General features: G+C 39.8%; 2 protein-coding genes across 3 annotated transcripts in view; one reads left to right on the top strand and one right to left on the bottom strand.

The window, feature by feature from the left end:
* Positions 1 to 1161: 1161 nt before the first annotated feature.
* On the top strand, positions 1162 to 9163 carry SPX (spexin hormone). The gene is made up of 6 exons (XM_029955526.1): positions 1162 to 1167; positions 1578 to 1658; positions 1860 to 1917; positions 2604 to 2666; positions 3667 to 3750; positions 9027 to 9163. The coding sequence occupies exons 1-6, from the start codon at positions 1162 to 1164 to the stop codon at positions 9071 to 9073; spliced, it is 339 nt and encodes a 112-aa protein (XP_029811386.1). The 3' UTR covers positions 9074 to 9163.
* A 3974-nt stretch (positions 9164 to 13137) lies between these two features.
* Positions 13138 to 24131, bottom strand: part of GYS2 (glycogen synthase 2) — a 51203-nt gene continuing 40209 nt past the window's right edge. Inside the window, exons 12-17 of one of the 2 annotated variants that reach the window (XM_029954764.1) lie at positions 23696 to 23822; positions 20151 to 20246; positions 19077 to 19240; positions 17580 to 17660; positions 15172 to 15373; positions 13138 to 13461 (exon numbers count right to left, since the gene is read on the bottom strand). In XM_029954764.1, coding sequence (XP_029810624.1) covers positions 13457 to 13461; positions 15172 to 15373; positions 17580 to 17660; positions 19077 to 19240; positions 20151 to 20246; positions 23696 to 23822 — 675 coding nt within the window. In that variant the 3' untranslated portion in view covers positions 13138 to 13456. Of the gene's footprint in view, positions 13462 to 15154; positions 15374 to 17579; positions 17661 to 19076; positions 19241 to 20150; positions 20247 to 23695; positions 23823 to 24131 lie in introns of those variants that run through there. The other variant, XM_029954763.1, reaches the window with a different exon arrangement.

Genomic DNA, 24131 nt, shown 5'->3' with positions numbered 1-24131 from the left:
CTCGTCCTTGATTTATTTTTCTTGTACTCTCATATCCCATTTATCCACGGTTCTATATTTTCTACCTCCAACACCTATCCCAAACTTATTTCTATTCATTCCCTACAAGTACCACCCAAATCTTAGCCATCATCACTTTTGGTTATAATCATGTTTGCACATGAACTGGCCTAATTCTTCCTCTCCGACCTCGTTTCCAAGTGCTGTCTCCTATCAACCTGTCACTAACTCAGCTTTGGCCTCATCGGCCTCCTCCCTATTCCTCAAACAGGCCAAGCTCTCTGTCATTCCAAGATTTTTCTTTTATTTACTCTGCCTGTTACACTAATTCTCACTCTAACTCGTCTCCCGTCAGACTCTACCTGATCCATCCAGACTCCCTTCAATTGTTGCCTTCTCTAAAGCAGCCCACCACTCACCTTATCACATCATCTTGCTTATTTTTACTTTATAAAGCATTTAAAACAGCTTTAAATTACCTTATTTACCTGTTTACTAGTTTACAGTATTTCTCCCCTGACTGGAAGATAAGGTTGATCACAGCAGAGACTGTGTCTTTGTAATGCATGGCTGTGTTCCTTGAACTAAAAGAAGAAATGTCCAATACATAGTAGGCTGTTAATAAATGTTTGTTAAATAATTGGATGCTTAAATGAAGGATCGATGTCAAATTCTATTGAGATCCCCTAACCTTTTCATATCTACACAAATGATTCATCATTAGTCATCAGTGATAGCTTGATAGCTAGCTACCCAAGACAAGTTTGCTTACTTTATTCATTTACTTTTGATTCAGCCTGGGCTTGTTAATCATTTTCTCTACTACTACTAATAACTACTTTTGGAAGCTAGTTGGAAAAGCAAAAACAATGATGCTGATATATTCAGAATATCTCCTGGCTGATGTGGTCAGTATCTAAATAAATAAATGATGTCTACTCATCAATCATTTCTCTACTTCCTGCAAATGAATCTCCCTGGAAAAATCGTCAGATCCTCTCAATCTTGAATACTGACAAGAAGTCCCAATGGACTCCCTAACTCTACTGAGGATCTGGAGGGGTCCTAGACACTAAGATTTAAAAGCCCCACTCTCAGAACAAGATTAGAAAACTCACAGGCAAAATTGTAATTACTGCAGGTTCCAGAAAGGAGCAGAATATGAAGGTAAGTAAAAGTTTTACCTAGTTGAGACTTCTAAGCTATTTTAAGAAACACTTTATAGCTTTTTACCTATTTTATCTTTCATAAGCATTTTATAGGCTAACGGATATTTAAACAATATGCTTTAAAATATCAGAATCATTTGATTTTACTTCAAAAATATCAGTCATTTGAGTGAAGTAATGAAAATAACATATTTCTATTTTTTTAATAAAGAGAACTCTTTTGCAGATTAACTAGAAGGTAGACTGGGGAATCATGCTCTTCCCCACATGCTGAGTGTTATTAAAAATAGTTGTTAAAATAATTATTAAAAATAGAGCATGTCGAAAGGTAAAAAGTTTGTAATTGTCCGGATGTAATAAGATCCTATCGGTACAGAAATTACTTTCTTTGATGATCTTTTCTTGTAGGGACTCAGAAGTCTGGTGGCAACAACCTTGGCTCTTTTTCTAGTGCTTTCTTTCATAGGAAATTCCAGCAGCGCGCCGCAGGTAATCAAACGCGAAAAATGGGGCTCCTGGGTGTCCTTTACCTCCCTCCCTCCCTCCCCCCTTCCTTCCTATCTTCCTTCCTTCCTCCTTTTTTCTTCTTCTTTCTTGTCTTCTCCCTCCCTCCCCCTCTTTCTTTTTTTCTAATAGAGGACGGGGCTACAACGTGTTATTAACTGCTCTTCTCTTCTACCTGGGTTGTAGGGACTCTTTGAGAGAAGGAACTGGACTCCTCAATCAATGCTCTATCTGAAGGGTGCACGTACGTTGCAAATACTTTGCTTCCCCTACAGCAATAAAGGAAGATCTTTAGGGTTGTAAGAATCCATGGGATAAATGAGTGGGGAGAAAATAATATCGAATGTGTTCCCTTAAATAGCCAAGGTCATCCTGCAGGTCTGAGTGGGGGTGGGAGTTGTGGCAATGAAAGAGAAAGAAATTCTCCATCCTAAGAAAGAAAGAAAAGGAAGGAAGGAAGGAAGGAAGGAAGGAAGAAAAAGAAAGAAAAAGAAATTCTCCATTCTCAGCTGGAGGGTTGCCGGCTCTTGCCACACAGGAAGGCTCCAGACTGGCCTGGGAAACACCCGACGGGCTTTCGAACCCGACCACCTCTCCAAAGCCCATGCGCCGCGGAGGGCTGGGCGCGGGCAGGTTGCCGGCTGGGTGCAGCAGGTGCAGGCAGCGCGCGGGGAGGTCTCTGCAGGGCGCAGACAGGCGTGGGTGCAGCGCTTGTCTGGGACGGGCAGCGCAGAGACAGGGTCGGGTAAAGGCTCTTGGTGCAGCCCAGGGGTTCGCGTCGAGCGCCGAAAACCGGCTGTCCAGCGCGGACACAGGCCGCCCCCGCGGACCTACCCCTCCAGGCTTGGGGACTCGCGGCGCAGAGCACTGTTTAGCCGCGATTGTTGAGTGGTTAGCGGGCCAGCTCAGCCCCGCGTGTCGCCTTTGCAGAGGGGCGACGCTTCATCTCGGACCAGAGCCGGAAGAAGGACCTCTCGGACCGGCCGCCCCCGGGTGAGTGAGCCACGGAGAGAAGGCCGGGCTGGCGACTTAGAGCAGGACCCAGTGGGCAGGGCGCGCTCCGCCCGGCGCGGAACGACTGCGGCTCCGCTGCGGGAGGGACGTGGCTCCGGCCGCCCTGGAGGAGAGCCAGCCGGGGCCGAGCCAGGCTGGCGGCTGCGGCGCCCGCTCCGGTGCGCGCCTCAGGCTGGGGCTGAGGCTCCGGAAGCTGAACTCGGCCTCGGCTGCTCAGACCGCCCTCTTGACCGACGGGAGCGCAGAGGTCCCGGGGATGGGGGTTATCCAGGGGAAGGCCAGGCCTGGGGTTCACGTTCGAGGAGTTAAGGAGGAGGAGGAGGGAGAACTATGCAACTGCCCCTAAACCTACCTCCCGGCTTTTGGCAAGACCTTTACGCGGTTTCCTCTTAAATGTTCTGGTTGTTAAAGTAGTGATTTCCCCGGAAACTTCAAATGTACGCCCCTGTTACATTACTAGAAAGGGCTATAAAGCAGCTCAAAATTAGAAATAGTTAATAGGGAGGGGCCATTAAGATTAGGGCCAGAACCTGTTACTTGTTTTATGTGTGGCCAAGAATGTAGATTACTGTTTCAAACTGCTTTGAACAGAATGAGAGAGGAAGTAGTCCAGACTCCAAGGAGGATCCATCCCATCTAAATGTTTTTCCCAGATATCCCATGTTAAGCTCTGACAGGAGAAATTACTCAAGGTTCTTTATATTAATCCACCTTCCTTTCATGATAGTCTCTGTAGTATATTTAAATTACTTTCCATATCTGTAATACACAGCATAGCCAATTGTAAGTAACGTCCAAGGGAAGTGTGAAATGTTTCAAATCATAAAAATCAGTCTTCTGTGTAAGGGGCATCCTTCGCTAAGGTATCAAAAATTTATATCGTAGAGGTTGTTCTATTTATAGCATATCAGAATAGGATTTATCTACCATAGGAATATTTAAATGCTAATAGAATGTGTATACACTTTTATTTCTCCAGAAAGACGAAACCCAAATCCCCAACTACTAACCCTTCCAGAGACAGCAGCTTTGCTATTGGCTTCCTTGCAGAGACCACAAGAAGGTACAAATATAATGACCCCTTTCAACTGCTGGAAGCTTTGATTACTTTTGGGATTCTGTGTTGAATACAACAAAGTAGCCTTTATTCAGATTTTTAAATATAATTAACAGTTGCCCCCCCCAATTCAGACATATTTATTATATAAACACCAGCACATTTCTCATTAAAGTGAGTCCCCAAGACCATAAATTAATTTCCTTGATGACACTGGTGAATTTCATATTAATTTCATAAGCTTATATTATTTAAACTCTAGCACTAGAAATGCTCAAAGTTCAACCTCATTATATAGTTGAAAAAACTGAAGCCAAAGAGGTTTAAAAATTTTAAATCCAGTTGCTCACTATTAAAGATTGAGCCAAATGAGATTGCTGAAAATGAAATAGTTTTTACTTTCATACATAGCAGTATCATATGACTCATCCTAATAGATATGGACCGGTTCTGATTCTAAGCCTGTGTAATTTTCATTATACTATACAGCTTCTTTTATATGAAGATTAGGTGTCATTTTCAAATAGAGACACTCTGAGGCAACTGAATGGCTCAGTAAGTTGGGCATTCAACTTTAGCTCAGGTCATGATCTCATGGCTCGTGAGTTTGAGCCCCGCATCGGGCTGCATGCAGACAGCTCAGAGCCTATAGCCTGCTTTGTATTCTGTGTCCCCCTCTCTGTGCCCCTCCTCAGCATGTGTTCTGTCTGTCTCTCTCTCAAAAATAAATATTAAAAATTAAAAAAAATAGAGACACTCTGTCCACGTAGCATTGAAACTACTAGTTGAATTAAGGCACCTTGCTCCTAGATAAGCCAGGACTTTGGAGTATGTAACAGACTGGGTTCAAATCCTGGTTCTGCTGCTTTGCTAGTTGGATGACCTTGAGTCTTACTATCATTATTGGTAAAATGGAATAATGATGCCTATCTGTAGGGTTGCTATGAGAGCCAATTGAAACAAGGTACATAGTTTTAATTGCTATTAACAATAGAGGTCATCAAAACATAGTAAACAGACCTAGAATGTTCCCTCTCAAAAACTGTAATGATGCCATATTGTGACATAATTTAAAATTTTAAATATTTAAAAAAATATATAGCAAGTGGTCTGGTGATCAAAGCACAGGCTGTTGGCCTTGTGCTCTGACACTTATGCTAATGGAGAAGACATAGCATCTGTGCCTAGTATTGGATGGACCATGTGGGGAGGAGAAGAGAGCAAAAGGTGCTTTCTGGCTTCAAGCTTATGGGGTTTTTTTTTGTGGAAAAAAATACTGATGAGAAGCAAATGCAAGAGAGTGGGATTGAGGGTCTTCCGAACTCAGTGCAAGGCCAAGGCCAATGTGGGTGAGTAGAAGGGATTATAATACTTAATTCAGCAAATATGCATTTATGCCTGCTAGGTTCCAGCTAATGGGACAGGCCAAGAAGAAAGCAGATTAAGAGGAAGCAGGAATGAGAACAATCTTTTCAGCAAAAAGATAGGGTGAGCAGTCAGTGAAATAGCAGAACGCAGGAGGAGTGGTTATGTTAGACCTAGGACGACCATTACTGCCACTATTTCTACTACCTGAAGCTCATAGTTGTTGCGAGCCTACTATAATGCAGGGGGCCAGATCCTGTTTCAGCAGATGATGTGGGGCAATACATTTAGCCCTCATAGTAACCCTGGGAGGTAAGGACATTATTATCCATGCTTTTCAGGTAAGGAAATAGAGGCACAGAAAGATTAAGTAGCTTGCCCACCATTACATAGTGGGTATTACTAAAATTGAGATGAAGAATGAAGATAATTTGCCTTTGTCTGAGAATCAGTAAGATGCCCTCTGGATTCACAGCAGAGCAATGAGTGGTGAAGGGAGATGTATTTGATCATGGCACAGAGAGTAACAGTAAGAATGGTAACAGTGATTATGGCACAGAGAGCAACAATAAAACTGTAACAATGATAATGGCAGGGAGGGTAACAATAAGAACAGTAAAAATAGCTACAATATAGGAGTGTCTAAGGTGTGTCAGATGTGACTGCTAACATTTACAGCTCAGAAAACTGAACCTTCGTGAGGTACATTTACTTTCCTAAGGTCATGCAGTTGGTAAAAAGACATGTTGGGATTTTAACTCAGGTCCATGTGACTCCACAGCTCTCTTCTGTCTCTCAAATGCATTGTATCAAAGAGGAAAGACCACAAACGGGAGTCAGGAAGAAGCCAAGGAAAGTGGAAGGAAACCACAGGAGTGAGGAGATGAGGTGCTGTGGTCAGGAATGGATAGAGAGGCTCCACTCTGAGGTATCCTGGAAGGAAGAATAAGTCACGTGGGATAACTATTCACTGAAGGGATAAAAGGGAATCCAGAACAAGCACGTTTTTGAAGTGGTATGTGTGAGAGTTTGAAATGGTTATGCTGGCAAGGAATGAAAACTTCTGTGGATATAATTAAAGTTCAGTTTGAAATGACAGAGACGGTCCAGTGAGTAAAGGTGTGTAGGTCAGTGGTTCTCAACTATCCATCTATGGACCGGTTCCATTGGAGTTAACGGGAGAGAGTCCTCAAAATACAGATTTCTCCACCTTAGACCCACAAATTCTGATTCTGTAAAACTTGGATGAGGCTTCAGAATCTGCATCCTTAAGAAGTTACTCCAAGTGCTTCTGATGACCAGTCAGAGTTGACAATGACTGGAAATTCAGAGCCAGTTAATAAAGGTTGAAACCATGAAAATGGAAATCTCTTCTAGGCCTCAGATATAACAGCGGAAGGGCCCACAGTAAAGGATCTGCCTTGGGGAATACACAGAGATTAAGGGAAAAGGAGGAAAGTTAAGGAGAAGGCAGGAGTGTAAGAGGAGAACCAGAATAATAGCATATCCAGAAATCAAGGATGGAGAGTTCCAAGAAAGGAGTGGTTAAAGCGTCGCATGTAGCAGAACGGTTCCTAAGAGGACAGGAATCAGTGGAAAGGAAGATGGTGTTGGCCAGGACAGGTCACTGAATAGCAGTTCACAGGACTTCCACTCAGCCCCTGCCTGGTGATTCTACTTGCCACTGCCGTGCCCCTTCTGAAATCCTGTTTCGAGTGAATTTGGGACCAGGAGAAAGCAGTACTAGCTGGCTCTCTGAACTCTTGCAATAAAAAGGGGAGAAGTAGTTAGGTCACGGGTAGAGGATGCTGCATCCAAGGTGACCTTTTCTAAATTGGACTATTCAGCAGACACGCTTACTGATTGTTGAAATGTGTAGGAGGAGATCGCTGATGAAGATGGATTGAAGGAGAAGTTTTCGATTTGGTTGCTGGGAAGATGTGTGGAGCCAGAAAAAAAAAAAACATAAAAAGTGAGCTAGAATGGAAAGGGGGGGGAAGTAATTTTAAAGAGGGGAAGAAAGAGCCTCCTGGGTGACTCAGTCGGTTGAACACCTGACTTCCCCTCAGGTCATGATCTCTCGGTTTGTGAGTTCGAGCCCTGCCTCTGGCTCTGTGCTGACAGCTCAGAGCCTGGAGCCTGCTTCGGATTCTGTGTCTCCCTCTCTCTCTGCCCCTCCCTTGCTCGTGCCCTTTCTCTCTCTCTAAGAATAAATAAACATTAAAAAAATTTAAAGAAGGGAAGAAGGATCTTCATTAGAAAATTTAGGGAAGGGTATGTGATTATATGTCTCAATTGCAAGTCTTTTTGGGAAAATAAATGTAATTAAATTTATTTTTATTTTAGAGAGAGAGAGCACAAATGTGTGTGGGGGGGAGACAGAGAGAGAGAGAGAGAGAGAGAGAGAGAGAGAGAGAGAGAGAGAGAGAGAGAGAGAGAGAGAGAGAGAGAGAGAGAGAGAGAGAATCTCAAGTAGGCTCCATGCTTAGTGCAGAGCCTGTCATGGTCAGTCTCATGACCTTGGGATCATGACCTAAGCCGAAATCAAGAGTCGGACACTTAACTGACTTAACCACTCAGGTGCCCTAAAAAATAAATGTAATCTTGTAATCATTGAAGTTTCCAGAGTTTCTGATGATGAAATAAAGGAACAAAATTTTATTAGTTTAAATTGATGGAAAATTTTGGATATAATATATTTGTTACCAGCTGCCTTTAATATTTTTATTTTAAAATCCCTAAGTATTATTTGGTAGGCTCTTATTTCATATAGTGAATTTTTATTTTAGTGACTGATATACAAGGATGCACTTCTTACTGAGTTTTTTTTCCTTCTCTTTAAAGAGCAGCCCATCCTCTGTAATATTCCAAAATATGCTAGCAATTCAAGTTAAAATGTAACTCAGACATTCAAATTATATTGTAACTAACTAAGGGAATGTGATTTTATCTAGAAATAAAGAAAGTAGGAAAGGCATTTTCCTCTGGCAGCTCCCAGTCCCCACCCCCTGGTGGGTTTTAACTCTTCCGCCCATTGTTACAGTCCCAGGAACCTTCGGATCATCTGACTCCTTAGCTCTCCTGCCCCGGAAACGATATCTCGTGCTCTGAAGTTTTGCAATCCTATCCAGCTAACAAGTGTCCCTTCTTTTTATTTCATTTCCTCTCCAGGCCTAGTATAGCTCAGCTAATACAAGAATATGTGAAAAGTACTCCCCTGTCATCTTTCCCAAGTAGGATGCATTGTTAACAGGAAACAGGGGGACAGCGCCTTGATGCAGTTTAATGGTTCTCATGGTGAATGTTTTATTTTTTGTTTTATTTTTTACATTTTTTAAACATTTATTTATCTTTGAGAGAGAGACAGAGAGAGAGAGAGAGAGAGAGAGACAGAGACAGAGACAGAGACAGAGACAGAGCACCAGCAGGGAGGGGGACAGAGAGAGAGGGAGACACAGAATCTGAAGCAGGCTCCAGGCTCCAAGCTGTCAGCACAGAGCTCCACATGGGGCTCTAACTCATGGACCCCCCAATGTCATGACTTTAGCTGAAATTGGACACTTAAGTGACTGCTACGCAGGCACCCTTCATGGTAGATATTTTAGACATGAGGCACACTTAGAGTAAGACATGTGGCCTTTTCAGATTTCTACCAAACATACCATACTTTAGTTTCATTCATGTTGGAGAGTCACATGTAACATGTAAGTTCCCCTATGTGTCTCAAGCTGAGGGGAAAAAACTTTGAACCAAATCTATCAAAACACACTTTTTTGGGGGTCTCCATAGCAAAATGCAGGAGTTAACATAATCTAGGAGGCTAAATGTTTATTTTTTTAAGGTTCTCTTTATCTTATCTTTTTTCCTTTTAAAACATGGAGAAGTATGTTTATTTGGTGTATTTTTTTTTCTTACAGGTGGAGAAGAAAACTTTCGTCAAACCAGAGTCCTAGAAGACTACTAACCTGGTGAAAACAGACCAAATTACATTCAAATACAGTCCATTCTTGTTGAAAACATGAGCCATGTAAATAAAGCCTTTGGAGCCTTTTTATTTCAGTTGTAATCTTAGGAACATGCACAACCAGTTTTATTCTTTCCAGAAGCAAAGGTAATATAGAGTTCTTAGCTGAGATCATCATTGCCTTCTTTCATTGCTTTAGGTCCTGTTTAGGTCACCTTGTGTCTTAACTCCCCTTTAGAATAAGTATAAGGCTGGAGACTCTATAGAGTGTGCTTTCTTTTTGTTACAAGAGACCCATCTTTATCTAGTGATTCTTAGTTGTTGGTTTTTTCATTCTGTTACCTCTTGCATTGTCTTGTCACTCAGCAGCAAATCTCCCTCTCCTTTTCTGCCTTTTTCCCATCTCCATGGAGGGGAGGGAAGGCATGGCAGGTTGGGAAAGAGTAGAATGTTCTCTTAGCAGTTCATCTAGGAGATCTAAGTTAAGAAGGGAAGAGGGAGGGAGGTGACTGGGAAGAAGCCCTGTGATAAGAACACTTCAGCGTAGTTGCTGAAAAAGGGCATGATCTCTGAAGCTGGTGGAAGGTTCCACACTGGAGAGCTCCCCTTTGTGCTATTTGGGGAATCTCCTGAATTCCGGGGGTTACTGGGAAATAAGCAGATGGAGACATACTCTTCACCTGTATATATTGTACAAAAGGAACAAACCAGTTTTTCAGAGGTAACTCATTTTTCATAGCTAAGATTCTGCTTACTCTAATTGACTAGAGCTCAAGGCTTTATTTTACATTAAAACATCACATAAAGGCACCCTGATGACATTAGTACACAGTGATATGCCTAATCTGGTCCTTCTCAAAACTTTGAATTTGGTTCAAAACTATCTGGAAAAATAAACACTCACACAGTAACACATGCACATGTTTCCACAGCAAGCATAATAACCTATTTATTTGGAATAGCAATATGATCATCATGTTAATTTTTTGACCTGAGAGTTATTATTGATAAATGTCATAAGTGGAAAGCATTGTTAGTTCTTATTGTCATCAGTATATAGACATTATTCAGTAGCTAAAGAATATCTTTATGTGAATGTATCTGGACATTGGAATTACAGTTTCACTGTGTTATGAAGTCAAAACCTTGCTTACAAGATTTATCTGTATCTTGTTTCATAATTGAATAATGAAACTATATTCAAGTTAATGTAATGCAGATCTCTTGCGAAAAAACATGATAGCATTAAAAAACTATGTAGTATTATAATAGGCACCTGTCATTTATTATGACTTGGCTTAAAAGTAAATTTTCTAGATAGTGCTTATGTCCCATTTATTGAGATTTTACTCATCTGACATAGACTTACACATATTGACTATTTAAACATCATGCTTATTCCAAGAATATTTTAAAACCCTATCATGGAAAATAATTCTTCCCACAACTAAACAGAACTTCAAGTATTTCACACTAAAACAGAGTTTTGGTTGGTTTTTTTTTTTTTTTTTGAGAGACAGAGAGAGAGAGCACGAGCAGGGGAGGGTCAGAGAGAGAGGGAGACACAGAATCTGAAGCAGGCTCCAGGCTCTGAGCTGTCAGCACAGAACTCAACACGGGGCTCAAACCCACGAACCATGAGACCATGACCTGAGCTAAAGCCAGACACTTAACCGACTGAGCCACCCAGGTGCCCCTAAAACAGAGTTTTTAAAAGCTTTCAAGAAGTGCTTGTGTGGCTCAGTCTATTAAGCAACTAACTTTGACTCAGGTCGTGATCTTGTGGTCCATGAGTTTGAGCCCCACGTCCGGCTTTGTGCTGACATCTCAGAGCCTGGAGACTGCTTTGGATTCTGTGTCTCCCTCTCTCTCTCTCTCTCTCAAATCCCCTCCCCCAGTCATGCTTTCTCTCTCTCTCAAAAATAAACATTAAAATTTTTTTAAATAATTTTGAAATGACCAACAGCTATTAAAATAACACAGTATTAGATTATAATACTATTAGTATAGTATAGAATACCAAGTCTGTTATAGGTGCTAGAATTCCTTGGATGCTGTCTGGCACACAGATGTGCTGATTAACACACTAGTTGCATACAGGCGCCTGTACCCAGCTGCTATAACATTCCATCTGTCTTGGGATATCTTTGCAATTCTCTTTATTCCTATCTTTTTCAAAATTGAAAGGAACAAAAAATGTTCACGTTGGGTGGCTTGTTTTTTAAAATTGGGAAATACCTGCCTGCCAGGCACACCCATGTCCTAGAATACCACTTGCTTCAGGTGGGACTTGCAGCCCCTTTCAGGACAGCTCCCACTGCTCTTCCCTGTTTGCCTCTGTATCCTTCCTCTGAACAGGCTGTCTGGCCTCCACAGCATGGGCTCTCAATTGCTCTTTATTTCCCTGGGTTTCCCCAGTGGATGTCTCCTCTCCCCCAACAGCACCATTATGATCCCATAAGAAGCAAGAAGGCAGAGGCCCTGGCATGTTAAAACCAACCTCCAACTAGCATTTCCCCTGTATTTGGTTATGAGAAATGAAACCTTGAGTTACGTTAGTTTGCTTCAGCTCCAGGAGAAAGGGAAGGGGGTAACGTCCACCTGTTGGTCTCCTCCTACTGGACTATAAATTCCTTTAGTAAGAGTTTATTTCTGATATGATCTCTTCTTTATAACCCCCTTGTGAAGCTGGCAATTGTTTCCTCCACATGACTTCATAGAAGTGTATCCTCACCCTCTGGACCTCCCCAAGTACACTTGACCAGTCCTTCCCCAGAGTCCTCCTTGTGCCCTGGAAACTATTAGCAGAGCACGTGTCCCATGTTCTATTCTCATCGATATATGTAAAAGCAGCTCTGTTCACCCTAACTCCTGACATGGAAGGAAGGGTGGCACAGTGCGTGAAGCATGCCTTGTCAGCTGGTCAGGCACACGCTGTTTTCTTTAGTTCCCGTACTCCAACTTAAGAAGACGTACATTCTTTAAAAATATCCATGTCTTGGCACCTCTGTTTCTCCCAGTAAGACCATTCATCGGTGCAGGAACTGTGTATAAGGCGCTGTGCTAGAAGCTGAGTCACCTACTAACAGCCTTATTTGTTGCTCCTCACCTGGCTTTGTCAGTCTTGGAGAAAGGACAGGAAATGTCTGGAGCAAGGGGATGGAGTCCAGGGGCAGCAGCTGTCTGAATAGAGGACTGAGTACCGGGTAGAAACATGCCACTCAAAACCAGGTGTTTGCACTGGCTGGGGCACCTGGGTGGCTCGTCAGTTAAGCATCGGATTCTTGATTTCAGTTCAGTCAAGATCCCAGGATCATGGAATCCAGCCCCACGTCAAGCTTTGTGCTGACAGTACAGAGACTGCTTGGGATTCTCTCTCTCCCTCTCTCTCTTTCCCTCTCTCACTCATGAGTGCGTGTGTATGTGCACCCTCTCTCTCTCAAAATAAATAAACATTAAAAAAAAACAGGTGTTTGCAAGTCATTGTATTTCCATGTGCTGTATCATTTGTACTCCATACTAATCAGAGAGCTATTCTTTCATTCAGAAAAAAGCACTTGAATTTTAAAATTTTTTGTCAAGAAGCTATTTTACAGAAGAAACCTCATGCTTTCAATAACAATAGACTAACCAGTTACCAACCAGGGGTATCGTTTGAATAGACACATTGTGCCACCTTACTGGGAATATATTTTCATAGTTATTGTAACACAGAACCCCCTTTTTATCATGAGATTTTTTTGGCACTTCAGCACATGAATATTTATATTATAATACAAGCCCATCTCATATTTTCTGACTCCCTGTGCAGACTTTCGCAAACTGCTCTGCAGATGTTGGATTAATTGGCATCCACTGGCCATTTTTCAAGGATTAGGCTTTAGGTGATTCTACTTCCCTTTTTCCTGAACCTCGAAATGAGGTGAGTTTGCAATCATTTTCCACTGTGGCCTGATTTATGGCATATATCCACCATTCATATACTTTTTCTAAACAATGGTGATGTGATTTGAAATTTCAGTTTGAGAGCAAACAGCGAAGAAAGAATTTCTGAGACATTTTTGGTGCAAAAAGGTAATTTTATTATAGAACGGGGACAGGACCCATGGGCAGAAAGAACTGTATCTACAAATATGAGGGATGACTGATTATACATTTTAAGTTTGTGGAGGGAAGGGTGGGGTAGAGATAACATAAGTTTCCAAGACACTTTTGTATGCTGAAAGCAGGGTCTTGCAGGACCTTGAAGATTTAGCTATTGTCAAGATAAGGTTGTTTTTAGTCTTTAATGAAATATAAACATGAAGGCGTTAAGGAGGCCATGAACCCTTGAGGAATGTCACGTTCTGAGTTCTGCACGTCTCAGGTGTCTATCAGTGGGCTTCAGGCTGTAAGGAGAATTAACATAAATTGCATTTTTCTTGCTTTGTTCTCCGCATCAATGGGGCAAGCAGTTAGAGAGCTGGATAATAGTTTTTCACTAGTCCTGAGCCATCCGACACATGGTCGCTGTTACTTTTCCCTTGTTGCCATCAACAATCCAGCACTGAGCAGACTAAAACTTTTAAAAGCTTTGCAGACCAAGGCCAACTGATACGGCAACCAAGGTTTTCACTGTGATCTAAATCTAACAATACTCAGGTTGTGGAAAAAACAATCCAAGAGCGAAGGTAGTTTTTTCTTTTTTGACTATTTAGATGTAACTACCTTTAATAATTTTTTAAGTTTATTTATTTATTTATTTTGAGAGAGAGAGAGAGTAAGAGAGGGACAGAGATAGAGGAAGAAAGAGAATCCTAAACAGGCTCCATGCTCAGCGCAGAGCCTACTGTGGGGTTTGATTCCACAAACTGTGTGATCATAATGGGAGCCAAAACCAAGAGTTGGACACTCAACTGATTGAGCCATCCAGAAACCCCTCGGTTTAGTAACTTTTAAAACAAAAACATTAAAACAACTGTTCAGCAATGTCCCTAATACATCATGGATGTGTTTAGAGACATTGTCCTTATTATAATTAAGTAGATTCTGTATTTTCTTTTTGTTAATTTTTTAAAAAATAGTTTTAATGTTATCCTTTATAAGGCACTGTTTCAATGTAGGTGCTTTATACAGGTTATCTTATTTAAATGTCTAAAGAATTACAAACAAGACATCAATGAAAAACTTAATTGACATGTTGATAGTGATATTAAATTAAATATTGATATATTAATTCATTTGGATTTAACAATTTATCATTTATAGAAGACTGATTAATTGACCAGGTTTTTGAAAAAGCTTTCTTTTAAAGAATAGAAAAATTGTTACAGATAGATGGTATAGTACAGATGGCAACATCTTCCCATCATTAAGTTGAGATGTGACCTTGTAAACATGCATGAATAGGTTATCAGGATCTGAACTTAAGATAGCTTTATTTCTTTTGGGTTTTGATTGTCTGCAAAGCTAGATAGAAATTCATAGTTCTGACTCAGGTGAAACATGAAAATAAACACTAAAGACCAAGTTAATTAAAATACATGGGTAGTGCACATTCAGGGCTGAGATTAGGATCCTTTGTAGGGAGATTGGGAGGCTTGTTTGGTAGATATAGAAGCTGTATAAATACTAAGCAAAAGATTATGGTGATGATCACTTAAAAATAAATACTAGCAAATGAAAAATCTTATTGCTGAAATTAACCATTCTAAAAACATATCTAAGAGCATCTGGGTGACTCAGTTGGCTAAGCATCTGACTCTTGATCTCAGCTCAGGTCTTGATCTCAAGATTATGGGTTCAAGCACCACATTTGGAGCCTACTTAACAACAACAACAAAAACAACCCACATCTAGTCTTCTTCCTTTAATGAACACTTTCTCTCATGCCTAAATTTACTGGGGAAAAAGGAGTATGGGGGAAATAACTTGGCTTTTACTAGAAATTAACAAAATTATGGTTTGCTTAATTCTCTCCCCTTTGGAGGCAGAGAATAAATCCTGTTGTAATAGTTAGAAGAAGAAAATCATTTTCATGTCTTTGAATAATCATTGTTACTATGTTCTTACTACATCAGTTCTGTTCTACAAGTGTGGAATTCAGTTCTTATATTCACCATGCAGCTTTTTCTTCCCACGAGGGACACGGCCCAGAGACAATGGCGACTTGATATTTAACCGATCCCTTTCAGCCTCCTCTTCCTCATTGTAGTGCTCATCCTCTTCATCTTCCACGTCACTGCTCTGAGGACTAGACACCTGAGACCCTGAAGGAGAAGGTGGAACTGAGGATGGTCTGGGATATTTAAATCCTTCTGTCTGCCAAAGACAAAAATAAGTCACAAACATCATAATGACTCCTTGATTTTTTTAATGTGGTAAACACTTTGCATGTGCATTTAATAAAAAAGCATAGTTGGATACTTTTATGGTCTGTTCATGAGCTGTTATCTTTGATTTATTTTGATTCTGGTACCATCAAGCTCAAGAGAGATTCATTAAATAAATAGCTTTCTTTTATTATGCACTGAAATGTGCCAGGTGCTATCTATCTATCTATCTATCTATCTATCTATCTATCTACTTACCTATCTATGTTATCTTATTAATCCTTGTAACAACTCCAATAAATTGTTTTTCCCACTTACAGGATAAAACTGAGGATTAGAGAGGGCAGATGACTTGCCCAATGTCATACAGCATAGCCCTGTGTTAGAGCACAGACTTGTACCAGGGCTATGATCACTCCAGAGCCTTTAATATCAACTGTCATGTTACACTGCTGATATTCTCAGTCTCTATGTCACTCTTCAGATTTGCTCAATGAAATTGCAGAATATGGGCATTCTAGCTTTGCATGGACAGCCATCACTAGAAAGAATTCTGGAAGCCAGTTCACTTAGTTGACTCCAAAATTCCACCAGTTACTTTTAGTTCAGTTAATGAGTAATCACTAGATTTTAATCAAATTGTCCTTCTACCTAAGATTCACTGAGATAACGCATTTGACAAACAAGAGCTAAGCACAACTATGGGTCTGGCACCATAATGCAACTGAGGAAACAAAGATAAAAACCAAGATCTTGCCCTTTATGAGGGCACATGCTTGACCGGGGAGGGCAACTGTATAAAATAGTTGCAGCCCTTCTCCTGTATTTCAACTGTTGGTGCATATTATTATCATGTCATACCTACACAGTCATTGCAAGGGTCAGATATTTTACCAGAAAGCAATAAAAAAGAAAAGAAAAAAAGAAAAAGAAAAAGAGCTGAGTCATGCATTTAGGACCTGGCTCAAAGTAGGAGCTCAATACTTAATAATTGAATAAGCTGAATAAATGGATGAATATAGGTGAATTATCATCAAGTAGAGTGACCACCTCTAAATACGCTAAGCAATTGACCCTGTTAAAGTCATGAACATGAGAGTTGGAATTTGTATTCTGAAGGGTTTTCCAAACCCTGTCACATTCTATATGGGCAAATTCTACCTTGGGTTAACTTTTTAGATCTTTTTCCCTTGAAACCTGATGGAGGTAGACTGTAGTTGTGTTATTAAGGAAAACTGATTACAGTAAAAGTGATTCCTGACTTGGAGATTACATCTGAACTCAGGGGATTTATAACTACTTGACAAGGATTATAGCTTTTGAGAATCCCTGAGTTTGATGACTCTTGTAATTGTACATATTTCTTGTGGAGACCATGGAAGCTTATTTGTGAGATATTGGCTCCTGGGGGTGGGGGGAGATTGGAGAGGAGATGACATAAAACTACTAAGCTAAGATAGATCTGAGAACTACTAAGCTAATGATATAGGTCTTATCTTTTTGCACCTAAGCTTTTACCTGGTGGATAGGGTGACAAAGAAGTGTAACTTAAGGACTGCTATGTAGACTGCCATAAGGATGAATCCCATGAAAGGGAAATGCTTGACACTGCCCTACTTCAAGCTGTGTTTCCGATTTTATATCCTTCTAAGTAAATGTGGTGACAAGTAGCCTGTGCTGGTCTCAGGAATATAAATGTGTAAGTGAACTTCAGAAGACTCCCTGGGGACACTGCTGACTGTTACATGAATACTCATCTAATCCAGCTCCTCCTGTGGTTCTTGAGTTCACTCTTTATTTCTCTTGCCAAGCAGTCACCCTATATCTCAACATTTCCTTAGCAAATTCACTTGCTGTGAAAGCAGGGAAGTTCAATTTTCAATAACTCTCCTATGAATGGGAGTCTAACAAAGTGGTTTCAAGCACTAAAGCAAGATGAATTTTAATGTGGAGGTGCCTCTCCAACGACATGAATTAGATGACTGTCTGCCTATCTGCATAAGGCTAACTCTGAATCAAGGGCTTTGACTGGGTCTGACTTGTTGGTTCCTCTATTCTTTGCTTTAGGGCAATATTATGAAAAAGTATAATAGTTCGTGTATTTAATGACTTCTAAATTCAAAGGTATTGGTAGGACTTACCATACATAAGAAATTTAGCTTTCAGAACAAATCCACAAAACAGAAAACACTTACCGTTGGTGGTGATGTAGGCTCCATATAGAATTTATCCGGAAAAGCTCTGCTTAATGTCAGGTACCTGGCATGCTGATAATACTGTGATAGAAAACCAAGTCACAGGTTATAAAAAATTATATATTTCAATAACCAAGTTATTATATAAAATCTTATTCTCCTAGTTATAAAATAAATCTTTAAAAAGTGGTAGAACATATTCACCTAAATTTATTTATTTTTTAATGTTTTATTTATTTTGAGAGAGAGAGAGACAGCGTGAGCAGGGGATGGTCAGAGAGAGAGGGAAACAGAATCCGAAGACAGGCTCCAGGCTCTGAGCTGTCAGCACAGAGACTGATGCGGGGCTTGAACCCACGAACTGTGAGATCATGACCTGAGCTGAAGCCGATGCTCAACCGACTGAGCCACACAGGTGCCCCTGACCTAAATTTAAAAATCAGAAAAAAATGAGTTTATAGTTTTATTATTTTCCAGTGAATAGGTAAAAAAATACTACAAATAGTTGGAGGGAGGGATGCCTGGGTGGCTCAGTCAATTGAGCATCAGACTTGGTTTTGGGCTCCATGCTGACAGCACAGAGCCTGCTTGGGATTCTCTCTCTCTCTCTCTCTCTCTCTCTCTCTGCTTTCTCTCTCAAAATAAAAAAACTTAAAAAAAAATTTGGAAAGAAAAGTCATACTGACCTTACTGAAAACTCTGAATTGAACACTAAGAGGATTGAAAACCCTAGCTTCATTCCACAGAGAAGCAGTATGACATGGGAGAAAGGTGGGGTCCAAACAATCTGATAAACTGGACTTAAATTCTGCTTTAGACCTTAGATGAAAAACGTAACTTGTAAGAACCTTATCATTCCAGTTTGATTACAAAATACAGACGGTACAATTAATCACCCAGGATGGTAATGAGCACTGGCACTAGAGGGTGTAGACACTGCGCAGACGGCAGCATCTACCGTTTTTCAGGAGAGTTTAACAGTATCTAAAGAGATACATTATGTGAAGGCAAAGTCAACTTATTTTTTATTAAATCATCCACTGCTAAGATATATGCGTACTTACAAACCTACTGCATAATTGAAAGGGGATATTTTCTGTACTTGTCATTTGAAAAAACAATGTTATCCCCATTCCCACTGTATTTAAGGAATATGGTCATGTTATTGCTTAGAGTTAAACAAGATACAAATGTTTCTTTAGGTGTTTTCCTTACATTCATGAACCAATACCTGCATCAAGTTAAGTACTAACTATAGAGTAACTAGTAAGATTGCAGCTAGCTTCTGACAGATTTGCTGTTATAAGTTCAAACTAAATATGAAGATTTGTAGTTAGGACTTTGTGAGGTTATATTAAGTTAAAAAAAAGTACATGAAAACATTACTGGAGATTTTAACAATGATGGTACTGAGTTGACTTCCCAGATTATGAGTAGAATCTTGATTTTTATACTCCAGTGGGATTTTAAAAGCGGCTCTCTTGATCACAAACTTACTCTGCCTAAGTATCTCCAATCCAGAAGATCTGAGAGCCTCTCAGTTCGGTTTCTCTGAATAATTCTCTGGCGGCGGGACTGTTTGCAAAATCCATAGAGAAACTGAGTCAGCTGATTGCAGGAATCATCAGGAGATTGGAATCGCCTGTCAACAATGTAAATGCCTGAGGGGCACAAAAACCAAAACGCAGATAAAAGCAGGGCTAACCTTGGAATATTGCTCCTCCCATTTCCTTACGTTCTATTGCAGACCACCACATGCATTACCCACTCCCTGACAGCCCGCATTGCCTGTTTCATCTTTTCCGTATTTTCCTGTGATCTCCTCCTAATGATTTATCATGGTCACTGACACACAGCCAAAACAATGGATCTTGCTAAGACAATTTTGGCAGTAGAGGAAAACTCTGGATCAGGGATTTTCCCCATGACTGCTCGCTAACCAGAATCTCTGGCATGAGACCTGGGTATCAGTGATTTTAAGGCTCCTCAGTGTTCCCCCATGCACCCCTGACTGAGAACCACAGCTCCAGCCTAAGGAAAGAGAACTGTGACAATGCAAGCGTAGAAGACCAGGAAATTGGCAATGTGTGGGCAGACAACCATCCCATCTGGCTTTTCTTGTTGCTAGGCAACATGGACACAGAGATGATAGTATGCAAATTCTTCTGCCATATTAAACAATTTAAGTGGATTTTGCTAACTTGGCACAGATCCTTAAAATAATGACACTGACCGATCTATGTACTCTAAGGCCACGGTTACTGTAAAGTCACTTATAGGTAGTAAAGGGCCAAAAACAGTACAAAAAATAGAAAGAGAAAAGGGCAAGATTTGTCCAAGTTTGGCATGCCTTATATAGTTTGTCTTTGGGACAATATATTTAATATAAATAGCATTTTTATCTTTTCTATGAACCACATAATTAAATCTACTGTTAATTAAACAAGAGCTATAAACATTACTTTAATCGTCAGGATAACTTTAGAGTCAGGCTCTGCAAAGACCCTGTGCTTTGTTCGGTTAGAGGACACTTCTCCCTGTGTTGGGTGAATGATGCAAAACCTCACCCACCGTAAGCAGTAGGATCCGCCACGTGCTCCTGCATGAAGCAGCCAAAGCCAGAGAGGTTGGTTGTCACACTGGGGATACCCATCACCGTGCATTCAGCTGCCAGAGGAAATAGAAAACGCTTGGCTTCAGACCAGTTCCTATATCCTCTTATATTGGGCAAGAGCCCAAGTCTGCCTAGTAATAGCGGTTTATCTTGTACCAGGCACAGTAGTACTAAGCTCTTTACATGTATTAACTCATTTAATCTCAACAACCATGCGAAGTGAGACTGTCATTATCCCCATCTGACAGATGAGAAAATTGAGGCACAGAGAAGTTAAATAATTTCCCCAATGTCACAAAGCCAGGGAATGGGGTACAGCTGGGATTTGAAAGCAGGTCCCAGTTCTAGGGCTCTTGTTTAAAATGCTACTCTCCATTGCCTCTCTCATTCCAGCTGGTTTGTTTTTTGCTCCATTCTAAGCTGTGTCTCTGAGTAAGTGGTAAGTTTGTAGTGTTGGTAAATAGGTTTTGGACAGGAGCAACTTCTCCTATCAAATTAATCTGCCATATCCCAGACCCCCTCCACTTCCCCAAGTGTTCACTGAACCCAGAGCCTCCCTAGTCCTCTCTCACCTTCTAGTCAAAACTTGTTTCTCATAATAAATAGTGGTTTTTTTTAAAGAAGTATTACTTCTTAGGGCACTTGGGTGGCTCAGTCAGTTGAGCATCTCAGGCTATGATGTCACAGTTCCTGGGATCAAGGCCCATGTCAGGGTCCTCACTGACAGTGTGGAGCCTGCTTGGGATTCTCTCTCTCCCTGTCCCTCCCTTGCTCACACACCCCCTCTCTTTCTCTCTCTCTCTAAATGAATAAATAAGCTACTTTAGGAAAAGAAGTGTTACTTCTCACAAGGATATCTGCATTTTTAACAAGGAATTTACATTTGATTATGGAATTACTCTTGGTCAGCTGGTGGTGTTGAGTTAAAAAAAAAGATTTCCCCACTACTCAAGAATATAATTTAGACAGTGGCCTTTTCTTTTGCTGCAAGTATTTCCTCATGGTTTTGCTCTAGAATATGGTTTCCTAATTTTGAGGGGAGGGTGGTAGAGGAGAAAATGAGACAGGGATTATTCACTCACGAGAATCTAATGAAAACCTGGAATACATTATGCATATATGTATAAAGAATTTTGCCTATAATTCCACACAAGTTCACTGAACCTTATTTTTATTAAACACTCATTAACACACATGTATTGAAATGTCAGGTACCCATAACCTCAGTCTATGTTCATTGAATAAATTTAATAGAGCAAATGCTAATATTCATTGGATTTTCTCAAAACACAAAACACAGACGTAAATGAATACTGTCTGGAGTATATTAAACTTAGTATCAGATAAAAAGTTATTCTAAAAAAAAATAGAGTTACCTAACATGTTAACACCAAACTTATATCACCAGGTATTGTAATTTCTGTAACTAAAGGTTAGGTGGGGAGTGGCCAACTTCCTTTGGTTAATTCAAAACAGAGAATGACTCATTCACTGTGGAGTATTTCTCAACCTTCTTTTTCTATCTACTTATCTTTTATAACACTTTTGGTGGCCTTTATCTTAAAACACTACATGTATCTCCTCCATCATTTAGGTTAAGTTTGTCTTTGTCCTATAAAATAACATTTGGTGGAAAGTCTTCTGTAATTTATAGAACATTCTCTTTACCCAACATAAATGACTTCCCATATCCCTCAGTCACTCCTGCTTTAGTTTTTTGCTTCTTTATTTTTGAAACTTCCTTGATAATAAAGTATGTTACTTCCTAGAAATAATAGGAACAAAAGTCAATAACAAAATATTAAATCCATCAATAAAATGTGCATTCCATGTATCTTAAAAGATAGATACTCTATTATAAACAATTTAAGATGACATGTGAAGATATCATCTTTACAAAAGTGAACTGATATGCATAACAAGAGAGATAGCTGGAAGAGTTAGATCAATAACTTTCCTATTCATGTTTCAAGAAGAGATAATCCTTTACTTATTTCCCCCCAAAAGTTTAATGTTTTTACAGCTGCTGGCAAATTATTCTTGGTGGAACCTAAAACGATAGAATATGACCTTATGTTAAAAGATGCAGAGATTTCATGTTGCTCCAGATAAAATCCTATTTATATAGAATTTTTATTCTTATTTCTTCTAAATGTTTATTTATTTTTGAGAGAGAGCATGACTGAGAGTGAGAGAGAGAGAGAAAATCAGTGAGGAAGGGGCAGAGAGAGGGAGACAGAAGATCCAACGTGTGCTTTGTGCTGACAGCAGAGAGCCTGATACGGCTCAAACTCACAAACCATGAGATCATGACCTGAGCCCAAGCCAGAGGCTTAACTGAGCCACCCAAGCACTTCTGGGATGAGAAGACAAAGATTATAAAAATTCTTCCTCTTCATAATTCAACTTATGATCTTCCTAACCTTGACTGCTTTCATCTCTCAGTTGGGCAATGATGACACTGAGGTCAGAAAGCAAACTGTATTAATTATATGTAAAAATGTTTTCTGAAACTTTTAAAATTCTAAATAGAGTTATATTTAAATAAAAAAGGAAAATCTCTGATTGCCAATATGAGAAGGAAAAATCAGTATTACATTCTTTTCATTGTCATGTATTTAAAGTATTTGTTTTCTTTTTAATAGGCATTTCTGTACAAATACAAATTGAGTTCTTTTGATATTAATGACAACTATGCTCATAGGGGACAAAAAGGAAAACAGATAGTGGATCTGAGATTCTACCACTGGGGAGAAAAGAACAAAAGGAGGATGAAGAAGTAGGAGGCCCTGAATTGAATGGGATGTCATTGGTCATAAAACCTACCACTGAACTGGCATTTTGTCTTAAAAGTACCTCTTCTTTTGAATGACAAGGGTATGAAGAAGGACTGTACACCTTCTTATACTATTTATTTATTTAACTATATGAATGTGTTCTCTATTAAAAATTAAATACACCCATTAATTAAAAAAAACCCATTCCGAAATAAGTTCTAGAGAATACTTTTGCTGGACCATTGTTTTTCTTTAAAAAATTTTTTTAAAGGTTTTATTTATTTATTTTTGAGAAAGAGAGAGACCACGTGAGCAGGGGAGGGTCAGAGCGAGAGGGAGACACAGAATCTGAAGACAGGCTCCAGGCTCTGAGCTGTCAGCACAGAGCCCCACATGGGGCTCGAACCCATGAACAGTGAGATCATGACCTGAGCCGAAGTCAGTTGCTTAACTGACTGAGCCACCCAGGTGCCCCTGGACAATTGTTTTTCATATTAAACCTACCTATAGTCAATTTCTCCTATTTTTCTCCCTACCTATAGTTGGGACTGGTAGAGATAACTCAATAAAATGTAATCTTTATAAAACATTATTTTTCTTTGTAATATGATATATTATTATCATTTAACCTCAGTAGAATTACATATCAGATTTGAATATTATATCTATGTGCATAAAACATTGATAAAATTTAAAACATTCCCCAGTCTATAAAAGCCATATACCTGGAGTATAACCCCATGGTTCATAGTATGATGGAAATACTCCAAGATGACAACCTCGAACAAACTCTTCATAATCCATGGGTAATAAGGGGCTGGTGGAGGATAGGAACTCTGGGTGCAAAATCACCTACAAAAGGAAAATTCTAATGAGAAAAAAGAAGAGAAGAAATTAAAGCAAAAAAAATCTACCATTTGGTATTTTGGTACTGTAGAATCCTTTTGTTCTAGATTTGAGGAGAGAGACAGAGGAGTAAAAAGAAAAAGAAAAAAGTTTGGGTGCTTTTCTCTGCATTCCTTATAAGAATCTACTCTGTGGACCTACATTCCCTCAGGTTCCAAGGCCTAGGTTGTTCTCATGCTAAACTACATCCTTCAACCCAGATTTTGTTGACAATAAAGGTATTTTTTTTAAGATTTTATTTCAAAGTAATTTCTA

The sequence above is a fragment of the Suricata suricatta genome, chromosome 10 (genome assembly GCF_006229205.1).
Source record: "Suricata suricatta isolate VVHF042 chromosome 10, meerkat_22Aug2017_6uvM2_HiC, whole genome shotgun sequence".
NCBI classification, from domain to species: Eukaryota; Metazoa; Chordata; class Mammalia; order Carnivora; family Herpestidae; genus Suricata; species Suricata suricatta.
This window is presented reverse-complemented; position numbering and strand designations above follow the sequence as displayed.